At 45.5% G+C, this 17,571-nt stretch overlaps 1 protein-coding gene across 1 annotated transcript in view; it reads left to right on the top strand.

Annotated features, from left to right (window-relative positions):
• Spt5 (Transcription elongation factor subunit Spt5) overlaps window positions 1-17,571 on the top strand; it is a 40,712-nt gene that overhangs the window by 15,917 nt on the left and 7,224 nt on the right. The window contains exons 12-20 of the mRNA XM_077643823.1: window positions 274-371; window positions 1,880-1,949; window positions 4,508-4,633; window positions 5,895-6,020; window positions 7,640-7,838; window positions 9,991-10,096; window positions 13,063-13,199; window positions 14,036-14,314; window positions 15,896-16,039. Of these exons, the coding sequence (XP_077499949.1) occupies window positions 274-371; window positions 1,880-1,949; window positions 4,508-4,633; window positions 5,895-6,020; window positions 7,640-7,838; window positions 9,991-10,096; window positions 13,063-13,199; window positions 14,036-14,314; window positions 15,896-16,039 (1,285 nt within the window). The remainder of the gene's footprint in view (window positions 1-273; window positions 372-1,879; window positions 1,950-4,507; window positions 4,634-5,894; window positions 6,021-7,639; window positions 7,839-9,990; window positions 10,097-13,062; window positions 13,200-14,035; window positions 14,315-15,895; window positions 16,040-17,571) is intronic.

The following is a 17,571-nucleotide window of genomic DNA, read 5'->3' as shown; positions in this document are numbered from 1 at the left end:
ACTGACACGTAGAAGGTGTTTGAATTTTGTGTGTTTGCTTTTAGGAGTCATAAAATCTTTTATTATGAGAATGCTGTGGAACTAAGCATCCCTGCAATATTGTGTACCCCCCCTTCCAACGTTCCTTTCTGGGCCACTTGCTTGACAGATGTGGGTCTGGCTTGCGGTAAAATGGGCAGAAATGTCTGACGTGTTTTCTTCTCTCCATTTTCTTCTGAATGCCTTGGTTTATCGAATCTCTAACTTCCACTTATGTACTCTCTTTTGTTACAGCTGAAAGTGCTGCCTCGAGATCTGCAGCTGTGCGCTGACATGGCAACGGGCGTGGATTCCCTTGGCCAGTTCCAGTGGGGTGATCTTGTGCAGCTCGAGTGAGTTACTTGGTCGCTGAACTTGCTGTGTCTGGATCTCTGAGTTTCTCGCTCCTGGTACGGTCGTTCCATCTGTACATCTAACTCAAAACGCATCGGATGTGAGCTTTGCGTCCTTGCGTAACAAACATAGGTGGTGGCAAGCAAACGTTGATGCCTTTGAAAAGAACGATGCAGCTTATCATGGCGAAGGGGACGCTTGCTGATGATGCGAAGGAAATGGGATGAGAATAGAAAAGGGCATTAAAGATGGATGTCAATCCTGCCTGTGTCCCATTCATTGCACTTCATTTTTCTGCTATAGCATTTGTTATCAACAAGCCCAGAATTGTGCATTTCTGGTGAGCATTCATTTGGCATGGAAAAATTATTTGCTACACCTGCTAGCATGAAACACAAGGGGACCTGAAATCGCTCCACATTAGTTTTATCTAGAATTGTATACATTCTTTCACTTTGCCTGGCATTATCTGGGCTGATGTCGTGTTTACAAATGCCCCAACACTTTTGCCGAAATTTGCCCTATGAGTTGTCAGTTTTGCTAAAGGCAGCTGTAATACTGAAGGAAATGCCATTTCGAATAAATGGCAGTGATCCTTTGTGGACAGTCGTACAATAAAATATCGTTGATATGATCACGGTTGATACGAATTCGTAATATTCACTGCCTGTAGTGCACTGTGTACAATCTGCTGGATTTCGTGTGTTGTGAGCACTCTCCTGTGCAGCTACATATCATGCAAGTGTGAGAGCCGCAATCGCACTCTCGAGCACTAAGCGTTGCCCATACATAGCCGACGTTGCGGTCATCAGTCGCATGGTATGCACCGCAAGCAGTAAGTGGTGGTGCGCTTCCATGAAAAAATTCCGTCAGCCGTTAACAAATCTGTGTGAAGCATCTCCTGCACTTCTGCTAATGGATTTTGTTCATTTTGGATGATACAAATCGTGAAATTGTAAATTGTGGAGCCTAAAGTCCCAAGGTGACACAAGAGCAATTAGGTTCATTGTGGGTCTCCAGGTTAATTTAGACGCCCACTGCGGCCGGAATCGAACCCGCAACCTTGGGATCAGCAGCCGAATGCCAAAGCTGTTGAGCCTCTGCAGTGGGTTATATGAATTTCGGATGATGCAAGTGTTATTAGGGGCACTGGGAGATTTGTATCACCGAGGTTCTGTGGTAACAAGCAATATGATGGAGTGTGTTGTCTTTGTAAAGCAGCTCGATCATGAGGCTTAAGTGGAACATGTTTAGCAATGTGGAGAATGCTCCTCCAAGGACACAAGTGTTAGTACGAGTTTAAATTTGTCACTGTTTGTAGTGTTCTTTAGTATGCATGTTTTACTCCTTATGTATTAATGACTCTACTTTGCGTTGTTAACAGTGACTGTGCTAGTCGGTCTGTCAGGAGCTGTCGCTTGTCCCACTCTTTGTACGCGGAGTACTATAAGTAGCATTTGGGATGCTGGAGTGGTCTTTGCTCATTGTTTGACGCTTTGCTCTGCAGTCCTCAGACCGTGGGGGTCATCGTGCGTCTCGAGAAAGAAAACTTCCAGGTGCTCAACATGCACGGCAAGGTGAGCTGTGCTTGCTTCTTTGAGGGGTGATATCCAGCAGTCTATTCAGTGCAAACGTGGCAAATCTGTTCAGCATTTTTGGAAGTTCGGGCCAACAGAATGACCCAGAAGACAGGTAGTCAGGAAGGTGTCCCGAGTCAAAGAAGTACCTTAAAACAATTAAGCTTATATGTGTTTTGCTGAAATGATAAAAATGCACAAGAACAAAAAGGTATGGTTAATGAACCAAAAAAAGAGATGTTGAGTTTGCAAAAAACACTTAAGGAGTACTCTATAAGAAAAATATATTCGGGTGTCCCAATGAACACCTGCAGTTGAGCAGCCAGTTGTTGCACGTTTTAGCCTTTCCTGAGGTAGCAGCGTGTTTCTGTCGAACGGAACCAAAGATTCGTTTACTGTTTGCCAAGACCTTGCCACAAACCTTGTGGCATTCAAAGCACTTTTGCCTATAAAGAGAAGAATGTGTCGAATTACATTACACAGTTCTGGTGTAATGATCAAATCTTCACTAGGACAGAAGGACATCTATCTCACAAATTTTTTCACTTGTACTTTCGTGACTGCAAAACTTCGCATTGACCACTGTGCACAAGTTCAGTGTTCGGTGTTAAGTTAATTTTTTTTATTCATTTGCACTCTGTGTAGACGAAACTGAGCAATACTCAGGTTAAGCTGCACAGTTCATGTCAACATTCTGCTTCACAGAGTCCGTCTTTAAGGCAGGTCCTCAGCACTGTCATGTTCTCGTGATGATCGGTGGCACATTATCTGGTGCCACACTGCTTTGGGTGCAGGTGTACCTGCTGCATTCTGTTGAAACGAGTGAGCTCCAAATTTGGTGCTGAAATGGTCACTGGATTGTGCTTTGTGCCTTCAGTGTGGGCTGAATTAGTAACTGGAATGTGATCCACGGTGATGTACAGTGAAAGCGCGTTAATTCACAACTCGTTAATTCAAAATTTTGGATAATTTGAAATAGTCATCGTGGTCCGGTCCGCAGTGCATAGAAGTCTATGCGTGTAACAGCTCGTTAATTCACTCAAAAATTGGCGCCGCCACCCATAATTCGAACTGCGCGCCGCCAAGCGCCGCTGTTGAAAACCATCGTTGGAAGCTTTCACGGCAGAACGATAGATGGCACAACCATCGGGGCGCCGCTAGGGTGCTGGAACAAGTACTAACCAGTCTTTCCTGCCGCGACTGCTTCGAGGAACGACGTTTTAGTGTTTTAGCCCTCGTTTTGCACGCCGCTTGCTGTGAGCTTGTGTCCGTGTGTTCGCGTGGGAAATACTGCGCCAAGACGGTGAAGGAGGAAGTGGCGATTTTACGCGAGGTGGATGAGCGGAAGGCCAGCAAAGTGGAAATTGCGAAAAAGCACGGGATTCCACCAAGCACGTTGTCGACCTACGTCCGAAATAGGAAGGCCATCGAGGATGCCTACGAAGCCGAAGATTTCGCCAGCAACAGAAAGTGATGAGGACATTGTCGCTGAAATTGTTGGGGAGCAATCTGTCCCAGAAGAGGCAGAAGACGAGGACGACGACGAGGAGCAAGAGCCCGTGCGTCCGTCCGCGGCAGAAGTTATGGGAGCGCTGAATGTCGCGCGCCTTTTTTTCAGCTTTGAAGAGGGGGAAAAAGACTCCCTGCATCGCATTCGCGCGCTAGAAGACCAAGTGACTACGGTAGCCCTCAGAGAGAAGAAGCAGAAGATGATAACAGATTGTTTTGCTAAATAAATGTTTTTCGTGCCCTCCGGGCATCAAACGCATCCATTTTTGCTCACTTTCATTAGTTCGAATTTTGGTTAATTCGAACTGCCCTGGCGGCCCCGTGGAATTCGAATTAACGAGCTTTTACTGTATAAGCAGAGGGGACGTGGTCATTTTCCCCCTCGATGTACCCACCTGAACAGCTTTCGAAAGGTGCTGAAGAACCCTACATGTCTTGGCTGCCATTCCTTTCTTCCCAGTGTGCATGCGGGTGTACACGGTCTCAAAAATATACATAAAAAACCTTAATTTAACTCATAAATAACTGACTGTGTAGTCAAATAGCCTCTTATAAAAAAAAACGTTATGACCAGTCCCAGGATGAAGAAAGTAAAGGAGGAGGGAGTTGAGGCATGCATAAATTTAGCTGCTCGAGGGAAACACTTTGAGGTCAAACCTTGTTTGGAAACCCCCTGTGTTAGAAGAGTAGTACTAATACCTTTTCTTGGAAAGGTACCTGTCATTCGAGAAGAGCCATCGGGAGACTACAGCCAGTTGTTTGTTATGCCTATGCAGTCTGCATGCTATGCTGTCATGCGGATGTAGATGAACAGTTTGCATTCACAAGTTTCTCTGGCACCGGTGCCACAGTCAGGTTGGCCACATAGAAAGTGGTACCACCACCAGAAATGACAGTTCCATTGTGTGGCAGCGACTCCACCTGCCATTGGTGTTTTTTTTTTTTTTTACTGAGTACCCGGCATTGTCATGCGTCCATTCGTGCTACACTTGGAGTTGCTTGTTAATCACTTTCTTTTCACTCTCTCCCCTCTTTCTTGCTCAACGCAGGTTGTTCAGGTGAAGCACCAGTCTGTGACCAAAAAGTGCGATGCACGCAAGGCGGTTGCGCTTGACTCTGACCAAAATCAGATTCAGGTCCGAGACATTGTCAAGGTCATCGATGGGCCACATTCGGTGAGGCTGCCTTCTCTCACGTTCTTTCTTTGTGGCTTGTTTATTGGGGCCCCTGGTTTTAGTTGGAATGGAAAAAACACAGACAGCAAAAAGTAGTGGATGTAGCACAGTGCTTAGTTTGTAGTTTTTAGTTTGTAATTCTAACTTGTGGTTTTATTTCGTAATTTTCGCAGAGGAGGCCACTTAATGTGGGTGGAGATGGTGGTGAATTTTATGTTGAACCAATGATTGCAGTACCTTTAGAAGGTTTGGTGGAGTGTCTGGATATGGAGTAGATCTGTTGCCTTGGTATGCCAAGCAGAGTCCTGAGAGGCAGTAGACCTCACAGGCTTGCGAAGTGTGTGCAGTGTGAGCTCGACGTGTCTGGTTAAGTTCAGTGTAACACTAGTCTCACATTAGGTCTTGGACAGCCAGTGAAGCCGTCTCAGTGAGCTGAGTTTGCATTACCTTTTTGTTCTTTAACACAGCAGCAGGCATTTATTTAGCCTTGAATGATAGACATGATAGCGTTGGTCACTTATTCACCATGAAGTTCAACACAGCACACACAACTTACTTTAAGGCAGTGGCTGTGCGCCTGGGAACAAAACATACAGGACCTATCACACGTCTATTTGCAGAGCACCTTAGATTTTCTTCCAGGGCAGCTCATATTCATTGTGTTGATATATATTACCAAAACAAGTCGCCATTTCTGTGGCAAAATTGTAGCTGTGATAACTGACACTGGTTTCTTGTGTTCGGAGAGTTTCTTTTTAATGTGAAAGCATTTCTTGTCTCATGAGTGGTGTGTACAGGGCCTGTCGGCAGGGCTTGTCAGTGCAAAAATGACCATTTGAAAAAGGAAATTCGCCGGAATTTTGGCCAGAACCCAGGCCCTCTGCGTGCCAGGCGGGCATGCAACGCATATGCCATGAAGGGTTGTGGTTGAAGCATGTTAGAGGGTCACGAAGTGAACGCGGTGTGGTGTGTATGATGGTTAAGTGCGTTGGGGATGTGTTTTGAAGTTAGACAATGATGGCTTGCAAAAAAGTTGCTAGCGTCATCCAATGGTCACGTCGTGTAAGTGTCATGTGAGATTGATGACTTGCAAAAAATAAAGAAGTTGCAAATGTTTAACACAAATGCTTTTGCTCTTCTCCAATGCAGCTGACTGCAGTGCTGTACAATTTTTCGAGAGTTGGCTATAAAAGCTGGAAATTGTTCCCAGTTATGGATAACAAGTCCAGATTAAATGCCTCGTGTTTTCTCACCGTTGCAGGGTCGGCAAGGAGAAGTGAAGCACATCTTTCGCAACTTTGCCTTCCTTCACTCTCGGATGATGCTCGAGAACGGAGGCATCTTTGTCTGCAAGACGAGGCATCTGCTGCTCGCTGGCAGCACACGGGTGAGCATGTTCACCTCGCTGACCTGTCAGGGGTCTGCAGGTGCTGTGCAAGTACCGTGCAGCTGAGTGCTACTGGGAACACTCACCGCATATTGCCGCGTAAAGTCGACCCCCTTTTTTTTTTTTTACCAAAATGACCGTACGAAGTTTGGGGGGGGGGTTGACTTATACACAGGGCCGACCTATTTGTGGGGTGTAGTGTAGTAGTTTTGGCCAGGCTGCGGGTACTGCGCTGCCCTCCCTGGCATTATGCAGAAAGCTGCATGCTTAAAAAATGTTGTGAATTATGTTCTGCTGATGAAAATTAAACTATGTGCCATTTACACACTTTTCCGTCCAAATGGTAGATAGCGCAAGATTAGGCTTCCAGTAACCTCTGGAGCGTATCTTGACCTGTAATTAGAAACTACACAAGCATGTGCAGTTTGGTTTGCCACTTACCAGACTAATCAGCTGGCCAGGGTGAATATGCTATTTTATCACCTTTGCTATGCTTGATCTCCATTTGCCTCTGAAATGGTGGCTGTATGACTGCATCGTTACACTCCTGTTGCTTTAGGCAATGCATGCACTACAAAGCCATCTCACAGGAAACACTGTGCACAATCATCTTCCTTCTTTGGCTGCCGGCTTTGAAGAGAAGGGGGCAGGTGATGGGGGGGAGAGTGTTGACATATCTTGTCAGTTTTTTATGGCCAGCGACGGCTGCAAGTTGGGAGAGTTGACTTCTTGTAGTATGCGTCAGTACACAGAATTCAGCTTGTGTAGTGAGTGTGACCAGTGCAGCTTAGCAAGCCTTGCTGAGCGTTGTTGCGTAGCCTTTCCTGTTGAAGAATGAGCCTCTTGGTAATTTGTTAGGTTTATTGCAGAAATAGGAGAATTTCGGCTTTTGAATTAAGTCCGGATACTCCATCACTATACTCTTCTGGCATTTGTGGGTTTCTAGTGCTTGCAGCTGAATTCAGTGAATTCTTTTGGCTTCATAAATCTACATGCTGTGCAGCTTTTGAAGCACCATTTGAATTGCATCCCTTTTTTTAGAGGCGCAATGCCAAGCCTTTTTTTTTTTTTACCTGCATTGCAAATGTAACCTCTGACAGTGAGCCTGTTGTGTTATGTTATGAGCCTGCATAAATTCATGTTTTTTTTTCTTTTTTCCCCTGCCATTCTTGTATTACTAAGGAGAACAGCTGGTAGCCAAAGTGCGTGACGTGGAGTTTATAATAATCCTTGAGCTTGAAGCCTTAGCATAAAGCAAGTTCTGGACCTTTCTGCCCTTGTTGTCAAAAACGTTGATCAGGAACGCTGAGCTGTTGATGTGGCATGGGATAGACATTAATAAACAGAAAGGAAACCTGCTAAGCAATCATGATTATGACGTTCAGACTGATGTTTTGTTGCAAGATCACAGATTTGAATTCAAATCCCACGACCACAGGAGGGTATAGCTGAGAGGTGAACAAATTTGTGAGAAATGTACGTCAGGCTCAGTCAGATGACTTGTTTGATGGTGCAAGATATTTTTGACATTTAGTTGGGGTGCTGGAAAGGAAAGTTGAAGACAGCATAAGAAGAGTTGAAACTCGGAAACTTCCCTCTCCTGCTTTCAACATTTGCAGCAGTCAACCGGCCCCACTATGGGTGGCTACACCCCACTGTCTCCCCGCATCTCGAGCCCCATGCACCCTTCGGGAGGTGGGGGAGGCGGTGGAGGCCGGGGAGGGGGCTTCGGCGGCGGTGGTGGCCGGGGCCGCGGAGGCCGCCGAGACAGCGAGCTCATTGGCGAGACCATCAAGATCACCCAGGGGCCTTACAAGGGTGAGCAGAATGACTTGCATGGCAGCACGGTTGGCGTGTGATAGTCGGCATGGTTGCAGAGACACCTAAGTAGTAGAAAACTTGCAGTGAATCCACTCTTTGCTAATTTGTAAGTCGTAAAAATTACAGCAAATTATTTGGAAAACAGTGTTTTGAGGTGCAAAGAACCAGAACTTTCATTGTACAGATTGTGGTTTCAAACCTCAACCGGGGCCAACGTGTGTTAGTTGTCGGTCCCTTAATCGTACAAGGTATGAAACAGGACAGAGTGGCAGGGGAACATGGTGAATACAGCATGCTATCGCAGACTTGCTCTTTGGTTAGTGGCGTATTTTGAAGTTTCTGAAAACCACTGGGTGATGGCTGTTTTCACAGTTTCACCGGCCAGAGTGTAGTTCTTTCCTACAGACCACAGTCAAATCGATGAGTTTGGTGGATGTTGCGAAACAACAATTCGTTCAACACTCTGGTGGACATGTGAGGCTATCCTGTGTATTGTCGATTAACTTCTTGCAGTCATCTTCATTCCGTGCCAATTGCGCTTGAAAATGGCCCTTGTCATCTGATTTCAGTGCATCGGTTGCGAAGTTCTTTGTTGACTGGGATAGTGAAAGCGACCAGCTTCGCCACCACAGCAGATTCTGGTCCGCTGTTGGCCACACTTACTTGTTCCCTGTTAGGAATTATTTCTGGCATCTGCGCCCACTTTGGCCGATATTGTTGTGTCGTTCACCTTGCTGTTATCATTGATGTGATCTGTTTTGAAATAATTTTGTTGGCTTAATTAATTCACTCTTCAATTTTTTTCTTTTCAAACTCTTGTGTTGATCCGTAAAATTTTCCAAATCCAAGATTTTTTTTCATGGTGTTCCATCACTGTCCTGTTTTTATTTAAAAATTCTTTCAAGGGATGGTTCCTTTAGCTGCGTTTCACTATTCCTGAATAAAATAAAATGCTTAAATTTATGGCTCATTAAATTTTGCTTTGGACACCACTCCGAAAGTGCCTTTTTTTTTCCTGCAATAAGGAAAGAATTAAGGTTTCTGAATTTTGCCGTGAAAATCTTTAAATGAGCAGTGGCAGCTGCATGCCACCAGTTGGTGCTTACTGCGTGATATGAAAAACTTTCTCGACTTGAGAGATATTCTAAAGGGGTCTTGGAAATAAATTTTTATTATTGAAGTCACAGTTATGAAATCTTCAGGGAACATGTATTTTTGCATGCCGATTCCAATAATGTACCGAATTTAATTTCATGTCCAACAAGTCCTTGTGCACTTGTACAATATGTTATGTAACTTTTTGCCGAGAGTTTGAAAGAAATTCTGCTGCAGAGAACTTGTTAGTTTGCATGGAATTGGTTTCTCTTGACATCAAGCTGTGCAATAAGGGTAAAATTATCATCCTGCCTGCTGTAGAAGGAGAGTTATAGAATTTTGAAATCATCACGAATGCAAGTTTTTTTTCCCGTTTGTGAAGTGGCAAATTCAGAACCTTGTAAATCAACTTTATGATAGACAGGATAATAATTTTACCCTTATTGCATAGCTTGATGTCAAGACAAGCTAATGGCATGTGTTCTAGCAAGTGTTCTGTAGCAAAATTTGTTGAAAGCTCTCAGCAAGGAGTTACATAACATTATATAAGTGCACAAGGACTTTTTTTACATAAAGTTGATTCATATTTGGAATCAACACACAAAAATGCATGTTTCGTGAAGATTTTGTTATTGTAACTTCATTAACAAAAATTTTTCCCTAAGACCAGCTTCCCCCCTTAAGATGTGTGAGTTTGAGTAACGATATATTTATTAAATTTAAAAAGTTCTGAAAATACGGGGGTAATTTCAAGACTGGGTGGAGCCTTACGAGAGGACTTTGAGTGGGGGAGGGAGGGAAGTGTGTAATTTAAATCATTTGCTTTGAAATTCAGATTCCAAGAACAGAAGGTTTTGCGCGTAACTAGTCTGCACTGTGAGCCCTCGTTCATATGCAGCAGGACACTCACTTTGTTCAGGAAGCAGTGGGAGCTGTGTTTGTGTCTTACTGCATGCTGTTTTCAGTGCAAAACTTGAAGGTCGAAGGTTTGCAAGATGAGCTGTGTGTCAGCGGCTGAAACTTGGGAAAGCTCACTCTCAACTTTGGGTTGCAGGACACATTGGCATTGTCAAAGATGCCACGGAGACGACGGCCAGAGTGGAGCTGCACACAAAATGCCAAACCATTTCTGTGGACAGATCCCGTATTGCGCCGGTGGGGTGAGTGTTCAGTGGATGCTTTTTATCTCCTCTCTTTACTCTGCTGCTGGCGCCTGTCATCATCATCATCAGCCTGACTACACCCACTGCAGGGCAAAGGCCTCTCCCATGTTTCTCTAATTAACCCTCAAATTTATTTCCAGTGGTGCTTGGCCCCTTGACTGCTGTGCTCTTTTAAACCTGTATGCTTGTCGGGCTCTGTTTCGCACAATCCTCTTTCCTTTCTTGCAAATTTATATGCCTTATTTTTGAAAGGCTGGACACTGCACTTCAAAGGCTGTTGTGTTTGAAAGAAGGAACTTGGTACAGTTGAACCTCGCTACAACGAAGTTAAAGGGGCCCCGATAATTACTTCTTTATAACCATAGCTTCGTTATAGCCTATGTTGACCAAGCTTCTAAGGGGAATCGTCATTCCTTCGTTGCATCCATTATTTCTTTATAAACCGTTTTGTTATAACGAGGCTTGACTGTATTTTAGAAGAAAGATGACTGATGCCAACCATGTTAGTTTTACAGAAAACTAGTCATCTTTCTCCTAAATTAAATTTGCCAGCCAGACAGGCTTCTGTCAGATGTCTTATTTTGACTGTATTTGTACTTGAACCGTTTTTTTTTTTTCTGGCAGAAATGGAAAATGTATGCCACCTGCAGATCCTGTTACAAAAAGGAAGCTTATTTGGGCAGTTTAACTTCTTTGGTTGTCTGCAGAGTAGATATGAAAGAAGCACTGAAGAGGCAGTGACATAGGTGTTCTGTCAGCTGGCTGTATTGACTCACTTTTCTGAACTGAAACCTGCAGGTGACACCTATTTCTGTGAATGAACGAACAAACAATAATTGGCAGTGGCATAGCTCGGCTATGCCAGGATATACGTAGCGAAAGCTAAGGCGTAGCTTGGTTAGCCTTGGTTAATCTTGATTGCAAGTCCAGGTTAGTCTGGTTGTCTGGCTAGTTGTTGTCACGTGGTTCATCACGCGGCTGGTCACGTGATCAGTCACGTGGTTGGTCACGTGGTGCAGTGCGACCACGGTGGGAATGCGAGCACGGCGAAACTGCAAGTTTGTGGCCAATGTAGCTTTCGCTACAAAAGAACAAACAACTTACCAACTAACAAATCAGCCAAGGGCAAAGCCAGTGAAGCTTGCCCTCACTAGCTTGCAGTTTGAATTAATGTTAACTCAGGGCAAAACTGGGCAGCGAACATGGCGGGGTGCAAATGTAGGTCCCCATATGTGGCGCTTTTTTTCCGTTTCCTTCCTTGTGTAGTATGTGTTCTGTTTTTCCATGGTCGAGGTCTCACTTGACAACCTGTGGACTGAATGGCTGTGTTAGACGTTGTAATGCAGCCTGTTGTGGCTGTGCTTTGTAGCTCATGTGACGTCATTGCGAGGGGCTCTCATTGGCTCGCCAAAAACTGCATAGATGAAGCAGGCAAAGGAGGGCGGATGCATGGCTGGCTGGAGACAACCGCTTATGGCTTCCTTTCACTCGCCCCTCTATATTGCTGTGCTGTAGCAGGGAGGGAGTGGCAAAAAAAGAGAACGATCGAACAGTCATGGGTGATTGAAAACTAAACATTTTGACAGATTTGGCTGTCTGGTTGGGTTTGAAGACTGATAATGAACTGCACATCTCCAACCAAAAATTTTAACTTAACCCAACGTTTCGAAGCCGACTCGGCTCCTTCATCAGGGGTGACTGAGGGCAGATGCTAGCGTCTTTTAAGTATGGGGGGTGGTCAGAGGAATGACAGCTGTGACGCGAAAGGTGTGAGGGAGGGGGAGGGGGAGTTTAGGCTGTTAGTCACGCTGGCGCACTGCAGGGAGGTGGTGAATGGCGACTTCTTTTCCATTGAGTTGAAGAGAAAAAGTCCCTGGGCATATACTGGGGCCAGGTTTCCTTTTGTGCAGTTGATATTGGGGTGGTTTGGATATGCCAGGATTCCATAAGGAGCCTTTTGTGGTATTTTGTTTCGGTTCCGAGGATGCGGGTTTCTTCAAAGTTGATTTTATGGTCGGAGTCTTCGAAATGTTCGGCTACTGGATGGCGCTCTCTTGCGAATTTGCGGACGTCGTTTTTATGTTGCCGAATTCTTTTTTCGAAACTTCTGGTTTCGCTGATGTAGCTAGCGATGTAGCTAACTGCGACGCAAGCTACATCGGCGAAACCAAAAATTTCATAGAAAGAATTCGGCAACATAAATACGACGTCCGCAAATTCGCAAGAGAGTGCAATCCACTAGCGGAACATTCCGAGGACTCCGACCATAGAATCAACTTCGAAGAAACCCGCATCCTCGGAACCGAAACGAATTACCACAAAAGGCTCCTTCTGGAATCCTGGCATATCCAAACCACCCCGAGCAATATCAACCCCACAAAAGGAAACCTGCCCCCAGTATATGCCCAGGGACTTGGCTCTTCAACTCAACGGAAAAAAAGTCGCCATTCACCACCTCCCTGCAGTGCGCCAGCGTAACTAACAGCCTAACCCCCCCCCCCCCTCCCCCTCCGTACTTAAAAGACGCTAGCTTCTGCCCTCAGTCACCCCTGATGAAGGAGCCGAGTCCGCTTCGAAACGTTGGGTTAAGTTAAAATTTTTGGTTGCAGATGTGCAGTTCATTATAAGTCATGGGTGAGCATAGTCCCGGCCTGTGATGCAACTTTCCTGGCTCACCTCGGAATACGAGTTGAGAGGGCAGTTGAGAGTTTTTAACTGCCAATATCTCTGGTGCTACTTAAGTTGTATTGACAATCTTTGTGGGAGGAGGATAAGTGATTCACTATCCATCAATCTTTCGGTTTTCTTGTGTTCAATGCACACTTTTGCAGGAACCCATTTTAAGGCCTCCTATCTGGAGCCGAGCCCCTTTGCTATGATGTGTTTCGTAGCCTTGGTGCAACGTTGCAACTTAAGAAGCTACAGCTAACATGATTATTTTTTTTTGTGTTTCCCTTCACCAGGAGTACCAGCAAAGGTACAAGTGGCGGAGTATCGACGTACAACAGAACTCCCATGTATGGCAGTGGCAGCCAGACGCCCATGTACCAGAGTGGCTCTCGGACACCCATGTACGGGTCACAGACACCCCTCTACGAAGGTACGTGTCCCAATTGGTGACCTCGTGGGTGTTGTGTGGAGCGGTTATTGCAGCTGGTCCCCAGGAATGCTTGCTGCCTAACTATTCGAGGGACAGCCTTAGTGACTTAACGTTTTACATGATGAGACCTTTGACAACTGATTCTTTCCCACTTGTTTAATGGCGTTCAAGAGAGACTAAAAAAACATTGTACAAAGGTAATCTTTTTATTCTGGAGTTAGGCTTTCAGAATAATTCAGTTCAATCCAGAAGTCAGTATTGTTAACCACTTAGTGGCATGAGGTAAGTTTCTAAGCTAGCCTGGCATATATATTCACCTTAGCAGCTATGTGAAACCCTATGATGCGTGAGTTTCATCTTTTTTTTTTAAGGGGGGAAAGCGGGGCTAACGTTACGATTTTCTTCAAAAAAATATCTTTTTAAATTTGTGTTCTTTTGGATTCCTGACTAAATAAAGAAACTTCTCACCAAGTTCGTTTGCTATCTGTGCAGTAGAGAAGAAGATAATGAAATTCTTTCATGTGACTATGGTGTGCGTTCTCTGTCGAAAGTGCTTATGGGTACGGGAAGTTCCGAGGTAAGCGGGTAAAGAGAGTGGTTTGAGGCGTGCATGAATTCAGGTGCTTGGGGAAACCAAAAAGCACTCCACGGACCCCAAGGGTTCCCCAGAACCCAGTTTGAGAACTCCCGTTTTACGCCGACGTCGTCATGATTCTGGGGGGCTGGTGCCATTGACAGCTATCGCTGTGAAACGGTTTGTCCACTGTTCCTATTGCAACACAAGTGGTGCTGCATTAGAGATCTCCTCAACTCAAGGCTAACCTCTCTCTTCGTAGCGGGCAGCCGTACACCCCACTTTGGTGGTGGCCAGACACCCCTGCACGATGGCAGCCGGACACCCGTGCACGGCGCCTGGGACCCAACGGCATCCAACACGCCGGCCAGGCCAGAGCTGGAGGACTACAACCTGGACGAAGGCTCCCCTTCCCCTTCCTACCAGCCGGCCACGCCGGGCTACCAGGCGCCCGAGACGCCGCAGGGGCCCTTCACACCACAGACACCTGGCATGTATGGCTCGGACCACAGCTACTCGCCCTCGCCGACAGCCTACCAGCGTGAGTAGCATTGGCACAGTCCTGTGGTGATGGGTATAGAGCTGCGCACTGAAGGTGCTCATTTATGGGAGACCTTGTTGGTATAAAGGTGCCATCGACATTGCAATATTAACATCCATGATTGTGGTAAATTCTCAAAAGTGAGCAAAACATCAAGACGGGTAATGCCCATGGTCTTTCCTCGTTATATAGGTCACCTCATTATAAGCATTGTGCATTGTCTACTGCCCCCAGTAATACAGGATATGCATACTGAAAGAAATAGAGCTTTGTACCTTATGGATCAAGTGACGTTTACCTCATTTACTCCCATGCAATCGAGCTTTTACTGCATTACTAGTGTAGTCCTTTTTCACCAACTAAGCTACTTTGTGTGTGCATGTGCGTGTGTGCTTGCTGGTTATTTTTTTTTCTCACTGATAATAGGAGTGAAAAGTCACGCCTTGCGTTATAGTTTGATAGCGTTATTGATTAGATCAGTAATTCTTTTCTGGTTCTGTGCTGCCAGAAGTGAACCTCACATTGCAGTTGTGGTTGCGCTGTGTGGCAGATTGCGGCTGGCTTTTCCGTGTACCAGCCTTGGCAGGTGACCGGGTTCTTTCTGTGTCAGCACTCTTCCTCTTCTGGGGTTGTTTAACGTGCACTGGCATCGCAAAGTACATGGGCTTCTAGGTGAAATTCTAGAGGCCGTCGTACAGTGCGATGTCGGTGCATGTTAATTAACCCCAGGTGGTTGAAATTATCCGGAGCCCTTTACTACGACATCTCTCATAGCCCGAGTCGCTTTGGGACGTTAAATCCCCATAAACCATCCTCCCCTCTCCTAGTCGAGGAGGGGGGTAGCTCTTGCCACCTACCGGGTGGGAAATGTTTGACACCGCCAGCTTTCTGTCCCAATCTTGTGCCGTTGCATAAAATATAGTAACTAAAGGTTACTATAAACCAGGCCTCATGGCATCCTGTGCTATGCAGGTCAAATGATAGAGGTGCTCGCTGTGGAGGCATTTGACTCGTTTTTTTTTGAAACCCTGTGAGATTTGCTGTATTGCCTGTTTTTTTTTTCTTTTTTTATCAGTGCAGCTGGTTAGTATTTGATTGTGTCTGGAAAATGATGATGCAGTTGGATTTCTAGCTCTTGCAGAGTTTTTTTTCCTTTCATTTGAGCATTGCACCTTAAGAGTAAAGTTACTTGTGTAGTGCTTTGGTCAGGAAAGCACCGATGACTGTACTCTGCTGGTTATGTGTTTTTGAGAGCATGGTGTCCATGTACGGTAGTGCCTATGCAGTTTCACTTTTACTCTTGAGGTGCACTGTCAGTGTGCACTTGCAACAGCTGACTGTAAGATATTAACACGTCCTTGCACTTGCTTAGAAAAGTCACTGCTCTGGGATATTAGTTGGTAACAAGTGGATATTCACTCTGTTGGCCAATTGATGCATTCATGTGACTATGAGCTGGTTTGAAGCACTTCTATTATCACTGCACCACACTGCACCATGCGGCAGGGATTTCCCTCCAGTAAAACATTCCTCCAATACTGGCTCTTTCGGTAAGTTTGTGTACTGCGTTGCTGTTTCCAGCGTCCCCCAGCCCCACCGGCTACGTCACCACGCCTAGTCCAGTCACCTTCCAGGCAGGCACGCCGTCCCCATCCACATATGGCGGCTACAGCCCCACCACCCCAGGAGCTCCTTCACCATTCAACCCTCAGACGCCCGGTGCCGGTAAGTCTGCTCTTGTGCTTGGCTTTATGAATAAACTTTGCACTCGCTGCCTAGCGCTTTACACTACCAGACTTTAAGCATACCAAAAGGCTGACTTCTGAAGTGAAAGGAAAAAATAATACAGTTTGGGATTCGGCTTTAGAAAAAATGGGTACTATATGAGGGTCGGTCACATATGTTCTCTCACTCTTCTTTTCCTTAGGCAGTTACATAAACAGAAGCGGTAGACATCAAAATATACTACAGGTAGCAGCTGCAGAGAGCTATGTGATTAGCTTGAATAAAGTTCTTGGAAGCAAAGTCGGAACACTTCAGTGGGCCGGGTATTCTGGAACCGCTGAAATTATTCTGGCTTGTTTTTAAAGTGCCTGCTTAGGACACTTGCCTTCTGTAATTGCAGTCAGTGCACAATTGCTGTCAACTCACTTTACTACAAAGTTTATTCAGGTATTTAAAAAAAGGAATCCTTTACATTAGGTATTTGAATTGGTTCTAATATTCTACGCCAGATTTCACAATCATGTTATGCCATACTTTGCAGTAATTTTTGTGGCTTAATCTCACTTTTCACTTTACTGTGTGTTCATTTAAAAGGCATTTTTATTATGACTGTGTTTAGTCTTTGGGGGTGTAGGCTTCTTCGTGAAGCACGCTTTGCCTGCTTTCTTTAGCTTCTCTTTGGGGGCACATTGTATAATGCAGCCTAATAAACACTACTACTACTACTACTACTACTACTACTACTACTACTACTACTACTACTACTACTACTACTACTACTACTACAGTAAAACCTCGCTAATTTGGCCCCCGTTAATTCGGAAATTCGGATAATTCGGCATCCCCATTCCCTCCCTTCAAAAATGTACATAGCCCTATGGCAGCAAACCTTCGTTAATTCGGCGCAAAATTGCGCGTGCACCGGTTAATTCGGAATGGAGGCAGGCCAAGAACGGCGCTGGTATCCATTCCAATCCAAGCCAAGCCAAGCCAGCATACGAAAGGTGGCGCTGCTATACGTTAAGGTCATCATCATCATCATCATCGTTCAAGGATCATCGCCATCACTGGAAATGGCTGACACTGCTCTCCATTCCGGAAATGAATTGCTACTCAGTTGACGACGGACGAGAATGACCAGAGCAGCCATTTTGTGTTTTCTTTACGAGGTGTGGTGTGTTGCGTCGGTGCGTGTGGTCGTGGTGCTCTTTATTACGATGGCAGTACCGGCAAAGCGCGCGAAGTATGCGGCCAAGGACTTATCAACCAAAGTGAAGATCCTCAAGGCACTGAAAGACGGCGCTTCCAGAGAAGAAGTTATGCGCCAGTTCGACGTGAAAAGAAGCACGCTGTCGACATACGTCAAGAATGAGGCTCATATAGTGGAAGCCTTTGAGGGCGAGAAATTTCATGCCGGTCGGAAGCATCTATGAACTGCAGCCCACCCAGCCCTGGAGGAAGCATTGTTGCGGTGGATTGCCGCTGCCCGTGATTCGAAGCTGCCATTGAGTGGACCACTCATCTGCACGCAA

Source organism: Amblyomma americanum, chromosome 11 (assembly GCF_052857255.1).
Source record: "Amblyomma americanum isolate KBUSLIRL-KWMA chromosome 11, ASM5285725v1, whole genome shotgun sequence".
Taxonomy (NCBI): Eukaryota; Metazoa; Arthropoda; class Arachnida; order Ixodida; family Ixodidae; genus Amblyomma; species Amblyomma americanum.
The sequence above is the reverse complement of the archived record's forward strand: the minus strand, read 5'-3'. Positions and strand labels throughout refer to the sequence as shown.